We start from the raw sequence: 19,937 nt of genomic DNA on the forward strand, positions 1-19,937 counted from the left end.
CTACACATGAGTGATGGGAAGTGGGGTCAGACAGGGCACCACCCACTGTTATACAGGCCACCATAACATCAGGGACTAGTTTGAGTATATTGCTGAAGTTTGGGAAGAACTTTTCTTGCCAGAGCTAGAGCTTCTAAGGGCTTAATTGATTTCTTCCCTTTTTTGGTATAAAATCCATGAAAACTACATATAGAATTTAATGTTATTCTCTATGCTCTTCCTATAATAGCATAAAAAATGCTTTGCTCAACCATGATATAAGCAAAAGGCACATTGTGATTCTGTAGTGGCAGTAAATAACCAAGTAAGAGTTGAGCCAGCATCTTACAAACAGACAAATGGCATATGGTTTGTACAGTTTTCTTTTCAAAGAAGCAGAGAAGAAATGGTATCTTTGATACTATGCCTGTTTTGATAGAAGCTAAGGGTTTTATATACAGGGAAGTTGCAATAAATTATTTCAGAATTCCAAGCTACTTGGATTGAGGGATTATTGCTAGCTAAGTTCTAGAGGGCTATTTGATGAAGCCAGAACTCCTGGGGTCCTAACTGGTTCAAAAAGGGGACTGCAACAGCAAACAGTAGGCAACTGGGAGGCAGCTGGCTTCAGTGTGTCTCCACAAACTAGTTGAAAAATGGAAAATGTCAGTCCCTCATGTAGTTCTTTTCTCAACATGACTCCCACAAACCCACAAGCCCGGCCAATTTTTTTCTTTACCCAAAATACTATTTTAGTTGTTTTTATCAAATTGAGTGGCTGTTTTGGTGTCACTTAGCTACAGCTTCATTTCTAGAACAAGAAAGGTACATGTTCAGTCCAACATCACCCCCTACTGGTTTGCCATTAGAGACCAGGAAAATGTGTGATAAATCTCAATCTTCTCAAATTATCTTTTATTTTTCTTTAAAACATTAAAACATCAAGTACCCTGCTCTCTTTCATGTCTGTGAAGAAGAATTACCTTCTCAATAGCAGGATGGTGCCATCCTATCCATCCCTCTATTAGGTACTCACGTAAGCCTGTTGATTCCATCCGAGAAGCTGTGTTCACAGTGTCTCCAAACAAGCAGTATCTGGGCATGGTGAGGCCCACCACTCCAGCAACAACCGGCCCTGTAGAGTAGCAGGGGGTTGGAATTACAGTCAACAGGTACGCACCCAATGCTAATAGAGGAATGGTACAAAGAGGAAGGAATGTATCTTTGTAAAAGAATAAAAGTTGCCATCATATAGCTCTGGGAATCTGAAGAAAGACATAATGAGTAATGAACTCTTTGCCCTACAAGAAAGCAAATTTATAACAGTGCAGACATGACTGCCCTTCTGATTTGTACCTTTGTTCCAAGTAACAGTTACACTCGAGATGCTTGTATCTGTCAACAGGGACAAATAAGTATCAAACCCAAACCAAAAAGGCCTGGACAGGGACTCAGGGTCCAAACATGTTTGTTGTAAGGAAAAAAATGTAATTTTTCTCATGCCTTAGCGTTGGAAGAAAGACTTTCATGGGTTTATCTGGCTCCCAAACTGTGTCTATCAAGAGAATTATTCTAAAAACAAATAGAGTTCATTTTCAATTGTCTGTGTTGGAGCATGGAAAAGCAGTATGTATAAATAATCAAAGAATATTTTGCATTTAGAATTTTTTTGTTCTTACATTTTAATATGGCTGTGTTAAGTGTTCAAGGTAATTGAGAAAACTTCAGCAGCCATACTGAAAAGTCAGTTTGGGAGTATCCAGAAAGTTCTTCACCTTCACCTTTCTGGTTTCTGCTCTGATTTTTTTTCCTAAAAAGAGATGGGGGTCTCACTATATTTCCCACGCTGGTATCAAACTCCTGAGCTCAAGCGATCCTCCCACCTTGGCCTCCCAAAGTACTGGGATTACAGGTGTGAGCCACCATGCCTGGCTTTCTGCTCTGTTTTTATGGCTCAGCACCAAGGAGAATAAAAAAGAAAAGTAACACATAGTCTTAGTTCTCCAGGAATTTATAGTCTAATTGAAGAGAAGATACTATCAAAGAGGAAGCAATTAAGCAGTAACCCAAGACAACATATGGCTGAGGCAAGAAGCACAGACAGGAGTGCTATAATAGTTCAGAAAATGGGGGGAGGTGCTTATTAGGACCTGACTCAATCAAGAAGGGTCCAGTGGAGAAGGTAGGATTTGATCTAGGTCTTGATGGGTAAGTAAGATTTGAACAGTGGAAAAGAGACATAAATCAAAGGCCTGTGGTTGGGACTGAACATGTAATTTGGGAAGCTCTTAGAGAGAACAGTCTGCCTAGTTCACATGGCTCGGGAGAAACTGGAGACAAGGTTGGATTAAGTGGGTTGTACAAGATGGAAGATCTTGAACCACTAGAGAATTTTGAGCAAGGAATTACATGATCTTCTTTCTCAGATCAGTATATAAAATGCACTGAAAGGGGAAAAAGTAAAACCAGGGAAAACCTTTAGATGGCTGCTGCAGTAATCCAAGCACAAGGTACTTAAAAGGAGGCAATGATAAGAAGTGGATGGCCACGAAGTAATAAGAGAGACATAAAAGAATCAACAGACTTGTTGGCTGTCTGATTGACAACCATGAGAAAATTGCCATGGGCTTGTGAGTTTATGCTGATTTGTGGAAAAAGATGACTTGAAGTTTTAAATATGTTAAATTTGAAATAATGGTGAACGCTTCAAGAAAATGTAGGCTGAGGGGGGTTGGAAATGTGAAACTGAAGCACAGATGACAGATGAGGGCTTTTCTCTAAAAGAAAAAATCAAACACCTGCTATGTGCTAAGAACTCTGGATACAAACATGAGTAAGATATGCTTCCTGCCACCAAGGAGCTTAAAGCCTAATGGAAGGACAGACAAGGAAACACAGATTATGCTGATGACTATGAGAAGGATGGATGGTAAGGGGCAAGAGTGGAAGCAAGAAGATGCTATTGCAGTGATCCAGGCGAGAGATGTTGGTGTCCTAGGCTTGGGTTGTGAGAGTGAAGAAGAGACAAGATAGATCAATACATATTTAAAAGGTAAAGTGTTCAAGACTTAGTAGTTAGTTGAATGTTAAAGGTCAGAGTAAGGGAGGAGTCAAAGAGAATGACTCCCAAGACTAACTGGAGAAACTAGGTCAATGGTGGTACCACCAACTAAAATAGAGAATAAATATGAGAAGAGCAGGAAGTTTGTATGAGTAAAAAATAATTCTGTTTTAGATGTGTTGAGTCTAAGGTCCATGTGGAACATTCAGGTGGGCATATCAGCAGGAAGTTTGATATAGAAGGCTGAAGCTTAAGTGAGAAGACTGCACTAAAGCTGTGGAGTTGGAAGTCATTAGCGTACAAGTGGTAGTTAAACCACAGGTATGAATGAGATCACCCATGAGAGTATGTAGGAGGAGAAAAAAAGTGCATCATGACAGAACACTGGAGAATACCAATATAAGGGACAAATAGAGACACAGACTGTGGTAGATAATGAAAGTCAGGTTGCTGTGGGTTGAGTAATAAATTAGAGGTGATACATGCAGACAGCAAAGAGATCACAAGACTGAGAGCTTTGCAGAAAATGTTAGAGAACAGGAAGAGTCAAGAGAACCAGTAAATAAAGTGAAAAGCAGCATTCACAGAGTGAGGAGCATGTCATAAAAGCCAATTGAGAAGCGTTTTAGGGAGGCTTGTCATGAATTCCAGATGCCGCAGAGGTAAAGGCAGACAAGGATTGGGGAAAGTGGTGAGAACTGAAGTCAGATTGCAAAGGAGCTAAGGAGGGACCGGACAGTGAAGAAATGGCACGGTGGATGTCATTCATTTTTTTAAAGAAGTTTGGTAGGAAAGGGGTAAAAAGGATGGGGGAAGGAAAGGAGCCTAGAAGAGCAGAGCAAAGAGAAAAAGGTAGGGAGTGGATACAGAAGCAAGAGGAGCTAGTAGGTAATGAATATGGGAGGAAAATAGTTCCGAAGTTGGGATTTTAATTAATTAAATGAATTATCCTAACTACAAGATACACTTGTTGATTTTATAGCATAGTCAAACATGGAAATATTGCCTCTAACCAAAATGGTAGATTAAAAGGGTTTAGTACCTGGAACAAGGAGCTGCTGCCCACTGTGTTAGTGCAGGTACTGGGAGGAGAGTAAACTTGGGTAGGCATAAAGGAATTATGCAGCCCTGGACACCTAGATAATCCAGTGGCCAGGGATCAGTGGAGAGCTATCCTTTTCCCTTTCTTTTTTAGTCTTCTTAGAGGCACATGAGAATGTTTCCTTACTTTAACTGGTTATTACCTGAGTGCAGGCCAATTCGAATTCGGACTGGCACCTCTGGCATGTGCCGCATCTTGAAAGTGCCCACGGAGCTCAGGATATCTAAGGACATGTTTGCAATCTCAGCTGCATGCCTACTGCCATTCCTCTTCGGGAGGCCTGAAGCCACCATGTAGGCATCTCCAATGGTCTCTACCTGGGAATTAGGAAAAATAGAATTAGCAAACAACTTATTTGTGCTTTTTTTAGCACAGAGCTGTAAGGGTATAATGGAGGCCAGGTGGTTTTGTTGTAAAGTGAGAAAGGCAGAGAGGGACTGTCAATGATCCACAAGTCTGGCTGCATGTTAGAATTGCTTAAGGAGCTTTATTAAAAATACTGAAGTCTAGGCCCCACACCAAGAGATTCTGAAATGAGTATAGCTACCTCACAGGCTCCTGATTGACCTTAGAAAAATACCAGGCTCTGAGACATTTGTGGGGAAGAGAAAAGGGAGATTTCTAGGACTGTCCCTAGGGTGTCCATGGGGGAGCATCTTAGGAGAAGGTGGCTATGAGGCTTCCCAGCAAACGTTTCTATAGATTATTTGGGGTAAATAAGCTAGGGTAGCCTTAAGGAAAATATAGGGAAAGGGAAAGGAAGAACAAGCCTGTTCCCTCTGCTTTGCCTTGCTAGTATGATGAAGTTAGTTTTGCTGGCCTATTGGGTATAAGAAATTAGTCTCTTCCCACCAGTTACCTCCTCCTCTCCTACTACTACCTCCCTGAGGAGCAGCAGTACTGGCCCTCAACTGCTTTGCAGGGGATGGTTAGGGCTGGACACTTGAAAAAAAGGGAAATCTATGCTCCTCGCCTTCCCCACAGAAGTGTGCTCACTGTTTTAGATAACCAGTAAGTTGAAACTTTTCGGGTAAATCCAGAAAATAACTAAGCTGAAGGGACTTTTTATGAAATGTGCCAGTCAGACTGTGTTACTACAAGTTTGAATCCAGTTAAAACCCATGTGTTCCTGGAGAAATGCACCCACAGAATACAACAGTTAAGAACATGAAACTCTGAAGTTATACCATCTTGGTTAGCATTTAAGATTCAACATTTGCAAACTGTGTGGCCATGGGTAAATCACTTAATCTCTCTGTACTTCAGTATCCTTATCTGTACGATAGTGTTAATGATAGTAAAAACTTCATAGGGTTTTCCAAGGAATAAATAATTTAATATATGTCAAAGCATTTAAAACCTGCCTATTAGATAATATATATTTAGTTCAAGCTATCACCATCATCATCATCATCATCATCATCATTATCAAATAGGTATGTCTCGAAACTAGCCTTGGAACTGTGGATATGATTCAGCTCCAGAGAAAGAAGTTTAGCAATCAGCAATAGGCTCTTCATCATGAATTTCTATAGCCAATAACAATGATCCTTTCAATCTATAGGACTTTCTGCCTCAAAATGTTTCCATCCAAGGTCTCCCTTACCTTGTGCAATCTGAGGAATGGATACCTGCCCTCACGTAGGCATGCCAGCCTGCACACAGGAGGGAAGGATTACCATGTAAATGCTATATGGAAGGGGAAAGTCAGTGGCTGGCCATTATCAGAGATTAGTGGTTGACCCTTTAGCTTTGATGAGTCAGTCACCCAGGAGGCCCCAAGGATATGGATGAGGAGATTAGAAGAGCAGGGAGCATGGGCATGCATGGTCTTGGTGTGCAGACTGCTGTGGAAAATTATGGGTTGCTGTGGAAATTATCAGTCAACATAAGGATGCTGAGAGGGAAAAGGAGGTTTAGAAAGGGGTGCGATTGAGATGCAGATACTGGCAGGAGAACTGAAACGGAATCACTAACTTCACAATTCTATAGTAGCCCTCCATTTCAGATTATCCATTCCATTTCAGATTATCAAGTACCAGGGGGCGTGATTCAAATTTTACAGGTAAAGAAAATGAAAATACAAATGAGTTTGGTCATTTGCTGCTGGTTCAATTTTTATTTCCTTTGCACTGTGTCATTTTTAATAAACAGGGCTGAAAAAAATAAATTTCATTTTTGGATTTATATAGCCTTGCTCTGTTCTGGGAACAGCCCATTAACTCCCTACTGCAACCATTAAGTACCAAAATATCTAATAGCCTATTGGTAAGACCCCCAACAATTGTCTGAACAGAATCAGCTGGATTGATTAAACTGGTAGCTGTGTTACAGCCCACGCTGAATCATCTTTGATTTTAGTTTCAACTGAATTAGCTTTCAGTGATTTGTTTTTCTCTTCAGGCTGCTTGAGTTCATCAAGTTAAGACAGGTACTCTGATTCCATGGATTTTTCCTGCATCGTGGTTTCCATGTGTGCTTCTTGATTAGCTTGTAGCTCCTGCTGATTGACAGGTATGATGTTTATTTCTGAGCCCTATTTAGGTGGCTTGGCCTAGCCCTGAGGCTCCCTATCTGACCTGAAAAGGCCCTGTCTAATCTGAGATAAACACACTTTCTTGTGTGTGATTTGAGAGCTAGAACATTTCAGACTACTGTGAAGAATCCAATGAATGGAGCTACTCATTCTCCAGCTCTACTTTGGTCCTGGGATAGAGAAGCTGTCTAAAGTTTAGGATGCCTGGGGCATCTTTCTTCTTCAATAAGACAAGTATCCATGATGCAGACAACGTAGAAATGTCCCTGCACAGCTTTGAGATTTTTAGTCATGTTTTGCCTAGAGACAAGACAACATATGTAAACAAAGGTAAGGAAGCATGGCACCAAAATTAGTCAATGTAGTCATTTTGCAAACTCTAATAGAGTGACAATTCACAGGCTGGAGGAGTGAGAGAAGGTGGGAACAGGGGCTTGCCACCCCGCAATTAATCACTTCCCCAGACCTCAGACCAATAGGCAGCCTTTCAGTTACCCTGTAGCAATCCCAAAGAGCCTTGAGTCTAATATTTCTCTGCTGTAATGCCAAGTTCTCTCCCGTAAAAAACAGTACCTGAAGGAGGAGACCAAATTTTTATAGCATGTATTAGATCTACACAAACCTTACCAAGAACTCTGTAGCAGTCACCAACTATGGGCAAAACACCAATACTTCCTCTTTATCCCCTTCAGTGCCTAGTACAGTACTGCCTACACTATGAGTACTCAGCCACTGATGTGCAATAACTCTCTTGGTCCCAACATCTTCTTAGTCCCAATTCTAGAAAAAAAGTTCAAAAGAAATCTGACTGGCAATCTTTTGCTGGGTTGAAAGTTGTTATTTTGTAAATTGGGAAATTACATGCATTCTACCTGGCTTTCATTTCCAGTGACATACCAAGGGAAGGGGTGTACTATTTAATTTTTTATTCCTAAATAACAATATTCCATAAATTTTATTCTTCAATTTTGGAATACACATGGATGGGCCTCATGTAAAAATTTCACTATGGAATATATTTTCCTGCTAATTAACCTACCTTGTAGACATCATGACTGCCAATTATTGCATCAAATAGTGTGTATAGGTCATTCAGAAGATCCACCACCTCAATGGGCTCACTCACGGCTGAAATGGTTGTGAAGCCCACAATGTCGCTGAAGTACAAGGTGACCAAGTCAAAGCCCTCAGGTTCAACTGTGCAGCCCTTTTTGAGAGATTCAGCAACTGATCTGAAAAGCAGACACAGCTATTCCTAAGATGACTCTGGTCCCCCTTCATGCCACATCCACCTCCTAAAAATACACCAAATAAACCTCTAAAAATCACTGCTAATAAATGATGAGGAAGAAAGTGTTACATTGATGAAAACATTAATTCGTTCATTTATTCTACATATAAGTTTTAAGTGCTTACAATGGGTCAGGAACTATGCCAGGTGCTGGAATACAGCACTGGATGAACCTGGTCTGTGCCTTCATGTGGAGGTTTTTCAGCTCTCTAAACGCCTAACTCAGACACCTGGGGAATGCTCCCAGGTGACTGCCCTTTCATGAGGCTAGTTTCCTTAATTATATCCTAGAAGATCACGTTACAACATAATAAGTAAGGTGCCCTGGAAAACTTGGAAATTGTAGCAACAGATAAGGTTTTCAGCTAAGAGAGGAAAGACCTGGAAAAACGACCTTGCTACTTTCCTCTAGGAGCTCAAAGAACTGCTTTCTTTTAATCAGTCAACCTCCTAGGAAAGTCACGAAGTGATATACAGAAAAATCAAGGCACAAAAACTTAAATGACCAGCATGATCTACAGGTAGTGGAAATTAGGATGTGTGCTCTGCTCCCTTGGTTTCCAATTTTACTTTGATTTGAAGGTGTGACTCAAGTCCACTAGAGGGTGCAGGACAAGGGGAGGGAGCAGTTAAGTTGATGGGTAATTTTTTCTTTCTTTCTTTTTTTTTTTTTTTTTTTTTAACAGAACACACTGTTATAAAGATTCACACTCCTCAGGTGTTCTCACATACGGCGGTAGCATCTGTGTTAGAAGCTTTTCCGTTTTCTGTTTTTCAATTTCCAGCTCTTCAGTCCGCTCCCGAATCAAATCTTCCAAGTTGCTAGAATATTGCTCCAACATCCGAAGCATAGAATCAATGATATTTGTCTTCTTCCCTTTATTAAAAGTTTTAAACTGGAAGTAAAATAGAAAAGGGAACCAGAAAATGCTTATTCCTCAAACTCAGAGATGATGGAGCAGGTCCCCTTATCACAAATCCATTCCACTAAAATGCCAGGGCAGGAAAGGTGAACCCAGATATAAATAGGAAAAGTCACCACCCATCCTCACTGTCACCCTGACCCATTTACAGGGCACTTCCAGTGCACCTCTGCCCCCTCCCCATCCCCGCACACCAGTAGTTCTTCCCCTACACTTCTGGTTCTTTCAAGCCTGAGCAAAAGTGCTCTGAGCAGGCTCCTTCAGTTCTGAGATGCTATTATATGCATAGTAGCCACTTCTAAGACAACAGGATTTGGTCTTGAGCCCAGGCCAGTTGTGTGTGAGGTAAGGGGAAAGAGGGCCGAAAGTGCCGTTTTACTCTTCTGGATCATCAGTCTACTAAATCATTCTTATCCTCAAATGCCACTGTGTTGCCAGTTTTTGAACAGTGAGAGGCTCCTTGACCTCTTACAGAGGGCTCAAGATCCACATGATAAAATCAACCCCTATTTCTTACCATGGAGGTCCAAGAATAGGGGTGTCCTCTAGCACCTGTCCTTCGGTCAGTCAGAGTGATGTAAAATTCAACTGATTTTGCCCCCATTCTATGCCCTAATGCCTTAGAGATGCTTGCATGTCATGAATTTTCAATATGCCTTTTTGGGACCTTGTCTATCTACAGTAACAGGGAGCTAGGCATAGTATTAGAATCATGAGGGGTAGCCCCTCTATACTGTTATAGTCAACATGCACATGACTGTGTTCACAACAACAAAAAATCGGAGGCGGTTTTGCTAAGCAGACATCTAGGGCTCTGTCCCAGTGAACCTTTTATATATAGCTGGGCCACACATGCTCCATCTAGCACCCAATGCCCCAAGGCCAACACTAGGAGTTTCCCTTCTGAGCCTGGTTCACATCCGCAGGTTCATCAAAGTCCTGGGGATAACCTTGTAGCCAGTTTAGATCCTTCGGGCTCCCCCTATTGCCTAACCCAGGGAACCTCCCTCTCCTCCTCCTCCCACTTAAGTGTTATTAACTGCAGGAAGTTAGGAGGCTAGCCTTGTCATCAGACAGCCTAAACTTCCACTGAAGCATTTTAGTGAGGGCAGCTATAGCAATGTCTTGTTTGAAAGTCTCATGATGTACACTCCCCCTATCTATCACTGGCTTCTCTGCTGCCTTCTGAAATAACATCTCTAGCATCAACACAGGGGCAAATGCTCTTTCTCCTGCCTCATGGTAAGGTTTCAGAAATTTGACCTTCATGGTCCCTCACCTTTTCCATACTATTGAACACCTGTTTGAGTGTCCTCAAGAAACTTAGCCGGGCTAATGGAGGCATTGTTAGCTGGGGACACGGATGACTTCATAAGCAGGGCCCCTCAGGCTTTCAATTCAACTCTTTCTTTCTTTCCGCCTCAGATACCTGCCACTCATAAAGCATGTCAGTGCTGTACTCCAGCCAGGCACAAAAGCCTCTCTGCCAGAGCTGACACAGCACTCATGGTGAGCACCCTCAGTTTTGGTGTCCTGTAATTTCAACAAAGCCTAAACCGCATGCTCCAACATTGGAATTGCACCTTAGTTTCCACAGCAGGGCCCACTCTGTCCTTTCCTTCACTCCCCTTTCAATCTCCACCTCTAGGGAAAGAATCACCCTCTTTAGAAATTCAGTATCTTAAGGAGGAAGGTTATCGCTTTTCATGTACCCCATTGCCTGGGAACTTAAGGAATTTCCTGCTTTTGCACGCCACATTTGCACTTTCTCTTTCTTCCATCTTGAACACCAGAGTTGAATACCAGAGTTGAATACCAGAGTTCTCTGGTATCCGAAAAGTAAACATGGCTCTGTGAGGAGCCCCATCTATTCCATGATACCCATCATCTAATAGTTTCAATGCCATTGCCTTACAAATGCCTAATGGTTCAATTCCATCTCTGAAAGGTTGATTAGGTCAGATTGTGGATGGTCGGGAACAGAGCTTCAGACACAGAAGAACACTAGAACTAATCTTTGGGCTCTTGGAGGATGTGCTGATGACACTCCAGCACCAAGAGCCTCAAAGTAGCCACTCCCAGGCTGTTTCTCCGAGAGGAGTGCCCTTCCCCCTTGCAAGAGGTTCCTTCCACAATATGACAAGGACCAAGGAGTTAGCCTTGTATAGGTTGACTTCAGGAAGGCTCCTGGGCAATGATAAGATTCAGAGTCCTTACCTGGTTAAATATTTCATCAAACGTTGGTCGTTGTTCTGCAGCCTCAGCCCAGCACTGCTTCATCAGCTGGAGACATTCTGGAGGGGCATGCTCAGGAGGAACTACTGGTCTGTACACAGGAGGAGGCTTCTTAAGTCTGTTTATGATTTCTGTCCAGATGCAAGAAGAGAAAAGTTTACAAATCATGGAAAAAAGGACCAAGATTTGGCAAAGATAACTGACTTTTAGCCAAGAATGGGGGTAGGTTAGCAGATAACACAGAAGGGCCATCTCCTTTGCTCTCTCCTTAGGTGACCTGAATATAGATTATATTTGAGCAAAAGCTGCATCAGGCAATGGGGGAGGAGTGAGATATTAATCAGTTGGACTCTTGGTATCATTTAGGCGCAACTTTATTCTGTTTCTGCCAGGTTTTAGATACTGCCTATCTGATGTCAACTCTAATGCTCTAACTTCAGTGACCTGGCTCCCCTCACCCATCCCCAATCATCTAAGCCATCCAATCCCCACAATAGACCCACTTAACTTTCCTTACAAGCCCAGGCCCAGCCCAGGTCCAGGTCTCTACCTTGTGTCTAGGCAAAGGGAATTAAGAACTACAGTAAACAGTTCAAGGCCTCATCAAGATCCTCCTGGTTGATGGTCCATGAACTCCACTTCCAGTAGAATATTTCCTATATACCGGTAATGTGCTGAATACTTTGCATGCATTATTTCACTGGATTCTCACATACAAACAGGTGAGGTAGGCACTCTTATTTTAATTTTATAGCTAGGGAAACTGAGACATGAAGAGAGTAAGTAACTTACCCAAGGTCACATGGCTAGAGAGTGACAGAGTTCAAATTTGAACCCAGGCAATCTCAATCTGTTACACTGTCCTGCTTCCAAATGTCTCAGACTTCAACTGGGAATTCTTAGACTCCCTATTCAGACCCAACAGCCATTAGTGACAAAAGGTCTGGAGCAGTCACACTGACCTTTTTACAAAAAGAAAACTCCCTGGCAGCAGGGGAAAAAAATCGTTATCTCTCAATATCCCCAGCAACCCACACTGGGCCTCAAACTGATCTCTCTGCTTCCAACCTACCCTTCTCCAAACCTTTCCTAAAACCCAGATCTGGTCATGTCACTTTCTTGCTCAAAAGCCTTTTATGACTCCCCATCACCCACAGAGTAAAATCCAGGCTCTTGTCCTATCTCTTCAGGCTCATTTCTCATCTTTAGTCCCCTCCCCACCACCTCCAATTCTAACTTTCTAACTGCCACATCAGGAACCAAGCTTTGCTTGCCCCACCAGTGTGACCTTCCCATTCCTGAATTGGCTATAACACTCCAACAGTGCCGCTTTACCCCTGATACGAGCCCCTTGCCTCCATAAAAGAATTCCAGTTGTTGCCTCTGACTTCGCAGTTCCTTGTGACATCACACATTCCGTTCCTTTAACCCAGGTCAGGCTGTACCAGTAATGGTTCCTCCATTACAGCATCGTGCTCTCAGTACAACAGATTCCATGAGAATGTACTCCTTGAAACTTGACTGCCTCATCCATTCTCTGGCAGATGGAGTCTTTGTCCCTTTCTCAGAACACCATCAAGATGAATGGGCCACCTCTCTGCTTAGGCACAGCATGATTCATGCACTTGAGGATCTCACAGTCCAATTGCAATAAACAATGGCAAACAATATAAGTGCTCTAGCTGAGACAGGCACTTGTGAGTACAGAAAAGGCACCTGACCCACACTAAAGAAGGTTTCCCAGAGAAGGTGACATGAGTTGGATGAGGCAAGGTTGGGAGGAGGTGGGAAAATTCCACCTCCTAGTATGTGAAAAGGCACAGAGATGGGAGAGACCATGATACTTTCAGGGCCCTGCCAGTCATGTGGTTTAGCTGGGATATAGAGGGTGACAGAAGATAAGCCTCGAGAGGTAGCTAGGGGCCAGATCGTGAAAGGCCTTGTATGTCATGGGAGGAGTCTCACCTTCACTTAACAAGTGATGAGGAACTGTTGGAGGGCTTTAAGTAGAGGAATGATGTGGAACCCTGAGTGGGACACAGCCTAGCTAAGTGGTTTTAGGGTTTTTTTCTTTTTCATTTTTAAAAGATTTTATTCTGAAAAAAATTAAACTTCCAGAAAAGTTTTAAAAATAGTACAATTTCCTGTACACCTTCACTCAGCTTCCCCTATTGTTAATAACTTACAGAACCATAGTACAAAGGAAATTAACATTTGTACAATAATATTACTAAGGTTCTTATTTGAATTTCATCAGTTTTCCCTTAATGTCCTTTTTCTGTTCCACAATCCAATTCAAGATCCCATATTGCATGTAATTATTGTCTTTGTCTCTTTCGGTCTGTGATAGTTCGTCATTCTTTTCCTGTCTTTCCATTCTTTCCTGTCTTAGATACTTTGGATTAGTCCTAGCTACTTATTTTGTAGAATGTCAGCTGGGGTTTGTCTAAAGTTTTCTCATTATTAGATTGAGGTTGTGTATTTTTTTTTTTTTTTTTGTCAAGAATAACACCAAGGTGACATTGTGCCCTTCTTAGTGTATCATGTCAATGGATATATGACATGGGTGTGCTGTATTACTGGTAATAGCTTATTATTGGTAATCTTGATCGCTTGCTTAAGGTGGTGTCTACAGGATCCTCTACTTGTAAACTCTATTTTTTCCATTTGCAATTTGTAAGTATCTTGTGGGTTCATACTTTGAGCATATACAGATATCCTGTTTCCCCTCAAAGTTTTGTCTACTGATTTTGTCATTATTGATGGATATTGCCTAATAGCCAAGTGTCTTGGTGGGAGATTAGGATGGAAGCCTGGGGCATGTCACAGGGAAACAGTGGTAGGGCCTTGACATCCAGAAGCATCATGAGGGATACTAAAATACTTGGCAGAGTGTCTCAAAGGAGTAGAGGGGACTGTGAAATTAAAAAGAAAAAAAAAAAAAAAAGGATTGGCATCAGTCCTGTAGGCCCTTGGCTTATGTCACAGTCTGAAAAAAAGACCAGCTTCTTGGGTGGGGGAATTTCTTCCAGATGCCTAAAGCTGTCTGGCTATAAGTCCCACCTGTACATAACTTGAGCTGCTTGCAGACTATCAGGCTGTTAGCACTAACACTCTTCTGGAAAATCATGACAGCCTGAGTTGGTCTGATGATCTCGGCCATGGTGGACCCCTGGGGCCCTTTTCTCACCTCCCGCTTACCTTGAGCAGGCAGATCCATCATGCAGAATGGGGTACCCCGGACCATCACTTCTTGCATGATGATGGCAAAGCTGTAGACGTCTCCTGCAAAAGAACCTAACCTGCCGCCTCTTGGGGTTCTCAACAGTTCAGGGGCAGTCCACAGCAGCTCTAAAAAGAAAGCATTGTGTAATGAATGCAGGGAGGATTAACTGACGACATCTGCAATGCCCTTAAGGGCTCAGAGGGTACTGTTTTATTGACTGCCTTATATTTTTATTAGACAGACTGCCATGCTAGTGCCCCCCATTCCCCCAGGTCTGAATCTATTCTTCTAAGGAATTATGAACAGAGAAAACATACTACTCTCTCCACCCCAGAACCACGCAGGCAGACACAGCAGCAATGTGGGAAAGGACGCAGAAGCTAAAAGTATAGAAATTCTCTGGTGCTTGCTTTCTTGAGCCTGCAAGTAGCAGTTGGCAGGTTTCCAGGGAAAGGCAAGTGTGCTACCACACTGGTTGCCATGGATTTGTTGTTTGCTGAGATCTATATGTGTCTGGTAATTTGATTGTGCTGGGGCTAAGAGATTCACAAGTTGCTTTCTCTAGGTCTCCTCTAAAAGGATTAGAGGAACACCAACCTTCCTGCTCCTTGCAGTGCAAAAAGGTGCAGCAATTCCTTCAACTCAGTTCTGCAAATATTTATTGACGGTCTACTAGGTACCACACACTGTGCTAGGTGCAGAGGTGGTACCAGAGATGAATCAAACTTGAGGAGTTCACAGACCAGTAGGAAACACAGACATATGCACCCCTAACTGCAATAAAAGAGTTGGAATGATGAGGGCCACTATATAGTAAAGGGAAATGAATCCAGTAAAGGTCAAAGTCCAACACCCATTGTGTGCTCTGCTTCATTTCAGGCCCCATCAGGGACAAAAGACTATTTCTGTGTTCAGAGTTTATGGCAGTGAGAATGTCAGAAATTTTTCTTGGGGGGGCACTGTAAGCAATATATAAAGAAATGTAATTTAACAATAGAAATATGGTACTCAAAAGCTGGAGGAAGAGTGTTTTAGATTGAATTATATAAAGTTACCATTTCTGTGAATCAAAAACAGTTAGATATTGGCAATTTCATCAGGTTCAAACTAATAAAAAAAAAAACTGAGCTGAGCAAATTAATCCAGGAAGACTTCCTGGAAAAGTTAAATTTTAAATGTGCTTGTTAGGAAGGTCAAGGATGCAACTTTCTGGAGCTGAGAAGGTAAGGGCTTTTCAGGGAGAAAGAACAGCATGTGCAAAAGAACAAGAGGCAGAAAGGAGCAAATTGCGGCGGGGGGGCGAGGTGGTGGTAAGCAGATTAGCTTGGCTGAAGAGAAGCACTCTGTTAAGGAATAATGAGAAATGAGAAGTGGGGTTGATGAAGTGGGGGAGGGCGGGTGGCTGGAAGAATGGCAGCAGAAGGTGAGAGGGCCTGAGAGCCAAATGAAGGCATTTGGAGTGAATACAAAAGGCAGTAGGGGTGCTGGAGCTGGAGAGGGATTTGATGAAAGCCCTGTTGGGGAAGATTAATCTGGCAACATGCACAAGCTGGATTGAAGGAGAGAGGCTGGAATCAGGGAGACCAGCTAGGAAGTCATTGCAGTAAGAGCAGGTAGTGAGGTGAGAGGAGCCTAAATGGGGGTGGGAGTAGCAGCAGCAACACAGGGAACCAGAAACATTGGAAGGCTACAATGGAGAAAGCAGTGACAGGGCTAAGGATAGGCTCCCTGTGCCTTGAGAATGAGAGGGAGTTGGAGTAAACAACAAGGTGACATCTAGATAGTGAGGCTGGAGACAAACATCTGCTAAGAGTGAGGGTATCAGGGGGAAAGTAATGGCTAACTTTTCATCTTGTTAAATTTTGGGTATTGGGAAGAGAGTCCAAGAAACAAAGTACTATGAAATAGGAAGAAGGGTAAAAGGTGAGATATTATTTTTGGTTTGTTAGCAAAACCCAGGAAAGAGAACTCCACCATGGAAATTCTTATTTTCAGCCAATCCTGATCAAAATGGTGAAATAAGAAATTCCAGCTTCACCACCAATCATGCACCCATCTTCTCTCTTTGCTCTTTAAGCGTCCCCAGCCTTTGTCCCCCAACCAGGCCCTTCTGAGCTTCCACCCACCATCCACTACTCACCTACACCCATGAAAGTCTCCAACACACTCACTATAGTGATTTTGCCCCTATGTCTCCCTACCTAGGAAGATTTATATTTACAAATCAAACGGGAAACAATGAATGATAGTTTAATGACTGAATGTCAAAGGAATACATTTATGGTTGTGGGATTTTAGGCACCATGGCTTTGGAGAGGAGTGCAAGGGTGAATATTTGACAGCAAGAAAAATGGCATGTGGCTGCTTCTTTTTGACATCCTTTCTCCCTGCACATTTAAAAGCACAAGATGGAAAAAGAGAGCAAAACTCTCTGGTAAAAGCTGGGTGATTAAATACAATCATTACCAAATAGTATTTCCAAAGAGCACTTACAGGTATGTTGTTAATGGCTATAATGAGGCTTTTCTGCACTATACTTACATAATTGAAAGCGGACAGTAATGAATACACTTACAACCCACCCCCATTTCCTCATCTCCACTCCAGAACCAAGTAAGAGCCACTAACTACCATTAGAGTTGAACTCTCGAGAAAACTAGAGAAATTACTTTGGCTTGTTTTTTATCTGCTGGAGCCAGTATTAACTCTGAGCTTTGCTAGGGCGATAGAATTGACTTTGGAGAGCTACTGCGGTATAGTATAAAAGAACACAGAACTGGAAGTCTAGAGACCTGAGTTCAAAATCTTAGGTTGGCCACTAAGTAGCTTACCTTTCTGAACCTTGGCTTCCCTATCTATAAAATGGAAGTTGAGTCAGATGACATCCAATGGCCTTTCAATTATAAGATTCTTTTAGCCTCATCATCTAAGGTAGGGAGACAAGTTCCTTTATTTCATTTTATTTTGTTCTTTTGTTGATTCAACAAATATTCTATCAGGAACTATGAAAGGCACTGAGAGAGGCAAACCTGTTTCCTGCCCCTACAGAGCTTGTAGTTTGGGTGGGGGGAGAGAAGGCTAATTGAATGAGTAATGCTAATGGACTACGGTCTCACAACAAAGTTCAGGGCCCTGAAGGATCATAAAGAGGGTAACCTAGCCCAGCATAGGGGTCATGGAAAGCCTCTTGAGGCAGTGGTACTTAAGTTGAATGCTGAAGAAGGAGTAGAATTTAGCCAGACCCAGAAGAGTATATGAAAGAGTGGGAAGAGAAGAGTGTCCCAGGCAGAGGACACAGCTTGTGTGGAGATTTGGTAGTAAGAGACAGCCTGGGGTAAATAAACAACTAGAAGGAGTTCAGCATGGCCAGAGCATAAAGACAGAGGGGGAGTGGTTAGTATGGGAGGTCAGCAAGTTCCAGGCCATGCGGGGCTCAGCTCGTAAACCGTGTAAAGGAATTTGAACTTTATCCTTAGAGCAATGGGAAGCCATTCAATAGATTTAGGCACAGCTGTAACATGATCAGATTTGTGGTTTAGAAAGCTCCTTCTGGCTGCAGTGTGTGAAGAATGGACTGACCATCCATACTGCCACTGCAATTTGGAGAATGGAGTAAAATGATAAGAGGGAGAGACAGAGACAGAGACAGACAGACATAGTCCCCTCAGAAGCACAAAACCAGAAAAGAGAGTCCTGCAGCTATCTTTTACCCACCTTAAGACTAGATTTTCTTAAGTTTCAAAGCTGCCAATCTGGAAATTAAACGGAACTCTGAGAAGCTAGGCATTGTTGTTTGTTTGTTTGTTTGTTTGTTTTCGAGACAGAGTCTCATTCTGTCACCCAGGCCGGAGTGCAGTGGCACAGTCTTGGCTCACTGCAACCTCCACCTCCCGGGCTCAAGCGATTCTCCTTCCTTAGCCTCCCAAGTAGCTGGGATAACAGACGCGTGCCACCATGCCTGGCTAATTTTTGTATTTTTAGTAGAGATGGGGTTTCACCATGCTGGCCAGGCTGGTCTCAAACTCCTGACCTCGTGATCTGCCCGCCTCAGCCTCCCAAGGTATTGTGTTTTATAGAGAATTGATTTTGACAGAATGCTAAGTACTTGCCATGTCTACAGGATAGGGGTCAGACTTCAGAAAATCTGAATTTGAAGTCCTAGAACTGCTGCTAAGTCACTGCAGGTTTGGAGGAAATCATGAGTTTCAATTGTCTCATCTGTAAAAGGAGGGAATTGGACTAGACAACTCCCTAAATTTAATAACCCACAAGTCTTATAAAGAGCAAAGATGATACCACCAATGACTGGATTCTCTGTCTATGCATGTGTGTCTCCCTCTCTATGTGTCTTTCATTCTTCTTTTCTTTTATGTAGTAAAGTCAGCAGTTTAAAAACTTATGCCAAAGATAATTTTAAGAATATGGATATATGATGTAGTTTTGCATCTCTCTCTCTCTCTCTCTCTGTCTTTTTTGGGCTGTTTGCTTTTCTGTCTTTTTGTGTCACTATCTCTCTTCTTTATGCTTGCAATATTGGTTAAAACATTTAATGCCCACATTTCCTATATGTATTTCATCATATTTGTTCTCTTTCTTTTTTCCTCTTTCTCTCTCTCATCTAGCTGCTCATTCCTCCCTGGTTCTCACCCACCCACCCCCCCATCTCAGATTTCTCCTATTTCTTTGATCTGTTATGACTCCTACAGGCATTGTTTAGTGCTACCATTGGTGCACTAGACAGAAGACAAAAACACAAAATGGACATTGTTGGTGTGAACATTGATGATATGAACTGGAGTTATCTTATTACATCCAATTAAATTGGAGTCCAGAGACCACAGGAGAAAAAGAAAAGCACTTGGGGTACAAGTGTCTGCCCAAGGATAATCTTGCAAGCCAGATGCCGAAATGACCTTCTATAATCTTAATAGCCAGATGCCGAAATGACCTTCTATAATCTTAGTATCAGTTTTACCTAGTAGCTGATGAAACAAACTTCCATGACTCTAAGACTAGTTTTACCTACGGCCATCACTTACCAATCGGAGCTTTCCTGCTCCCCAAAACTTTGGTAGTGCCAATGAGTTTTCTTTAAAAAACATATATAACATTTCTCTTTCCAATAGAACCCCCAACTTTTCTGTGTTCTTTGGACATACCAAGGACCACCCTGGTCTATGTGCATGCCACAAATTGAAATACTGTTTTCCCAAATAAAATGTTTCATTTAAAGATTTGTCTCTATATTTTTATTTGACTTTGAGACAGGCAATGGCTACTTATTCGCTAGAAGGCCACAGTTCTGCCTGAAGCCTTCCCACATAACCCATAGAGCATTTATTTGCTGAGAGATCACTCCTCAATTCTTCCTCTCTGACAGAGACAGTGCTGGTATGCTCTAGTGACATCCCATTCTAAAATGTACTTTGTGGGGGTCCAGCTTCCAAATTACCCTCCATTCAACTTGACAAGTATTTATTGAGCACCTACTGTGTGCCTAGTGCTCAGCAAGTTTTTCCAGGGACTGCTGGGGTCTCCAAACAATACAGCCTAATCCTGCCACAGCAGGAACTGAACATTATTA

The 19,937-nt window shown here is 42.3% G+C and overlaps 1 protein-coding gene across 1 annotated transcript in view; it reads right to left on the reverse strand.

The window, feature by feature from the left end:
• The window catches only part of GUCY2F (guanylate cyclase 2F, retinal), a 111,042-nt gene that overhangs the window by 14,174 nt on the left and 76,931 nt on the right, over positions 1 to 19,937 (reverse strand). The window contains exons 11-16 of the mRNA XM_050775226.1: positions 14,329 to 14,478; positions 11,110 to 11,258; positions 8,702 to 8,865; positions 7,718 to 7,910; positions 4,285 to 4,459; positions 1,016 to 1,114 (exon numbers count right to left, since the gene is read on the reverse strand). Of these exons, the coding sequence (XP_050631183.1) occupies positions 1,016 to 1,114; positions 4,285 to 4,459; positions 7,718 to 7,910; positions 8,702 to 8,865; positions 11,110 to 11,258; positions 14,329 to 14,478 (930 nt within the window). The remainder of the gene's footprint in view (positions 1 to 1,015; positions 1,115 to 4,284; positions 4,460 to 7,717; positions 7,911 to 8,701; positions 8,866 to 11,109; positions 11,259 to 14,328; positions 14,479 to 19,937) is intronic.

This window comes from Macaca thibetana, chromosome X (genome assembly GCF_024542745.1).
Source record: "Macaca thibetana thibetana isolate TM-01 chromosome X, ASM2454274v1, whole genome shotgun sequence".
NCBI classification, from domain to species: domain Eukaryota; kingdom Metazoa; phylum Chordata; class Mammalia; order Primates; family Cercopithecidae; genus Macaca; species Macaca thibetana.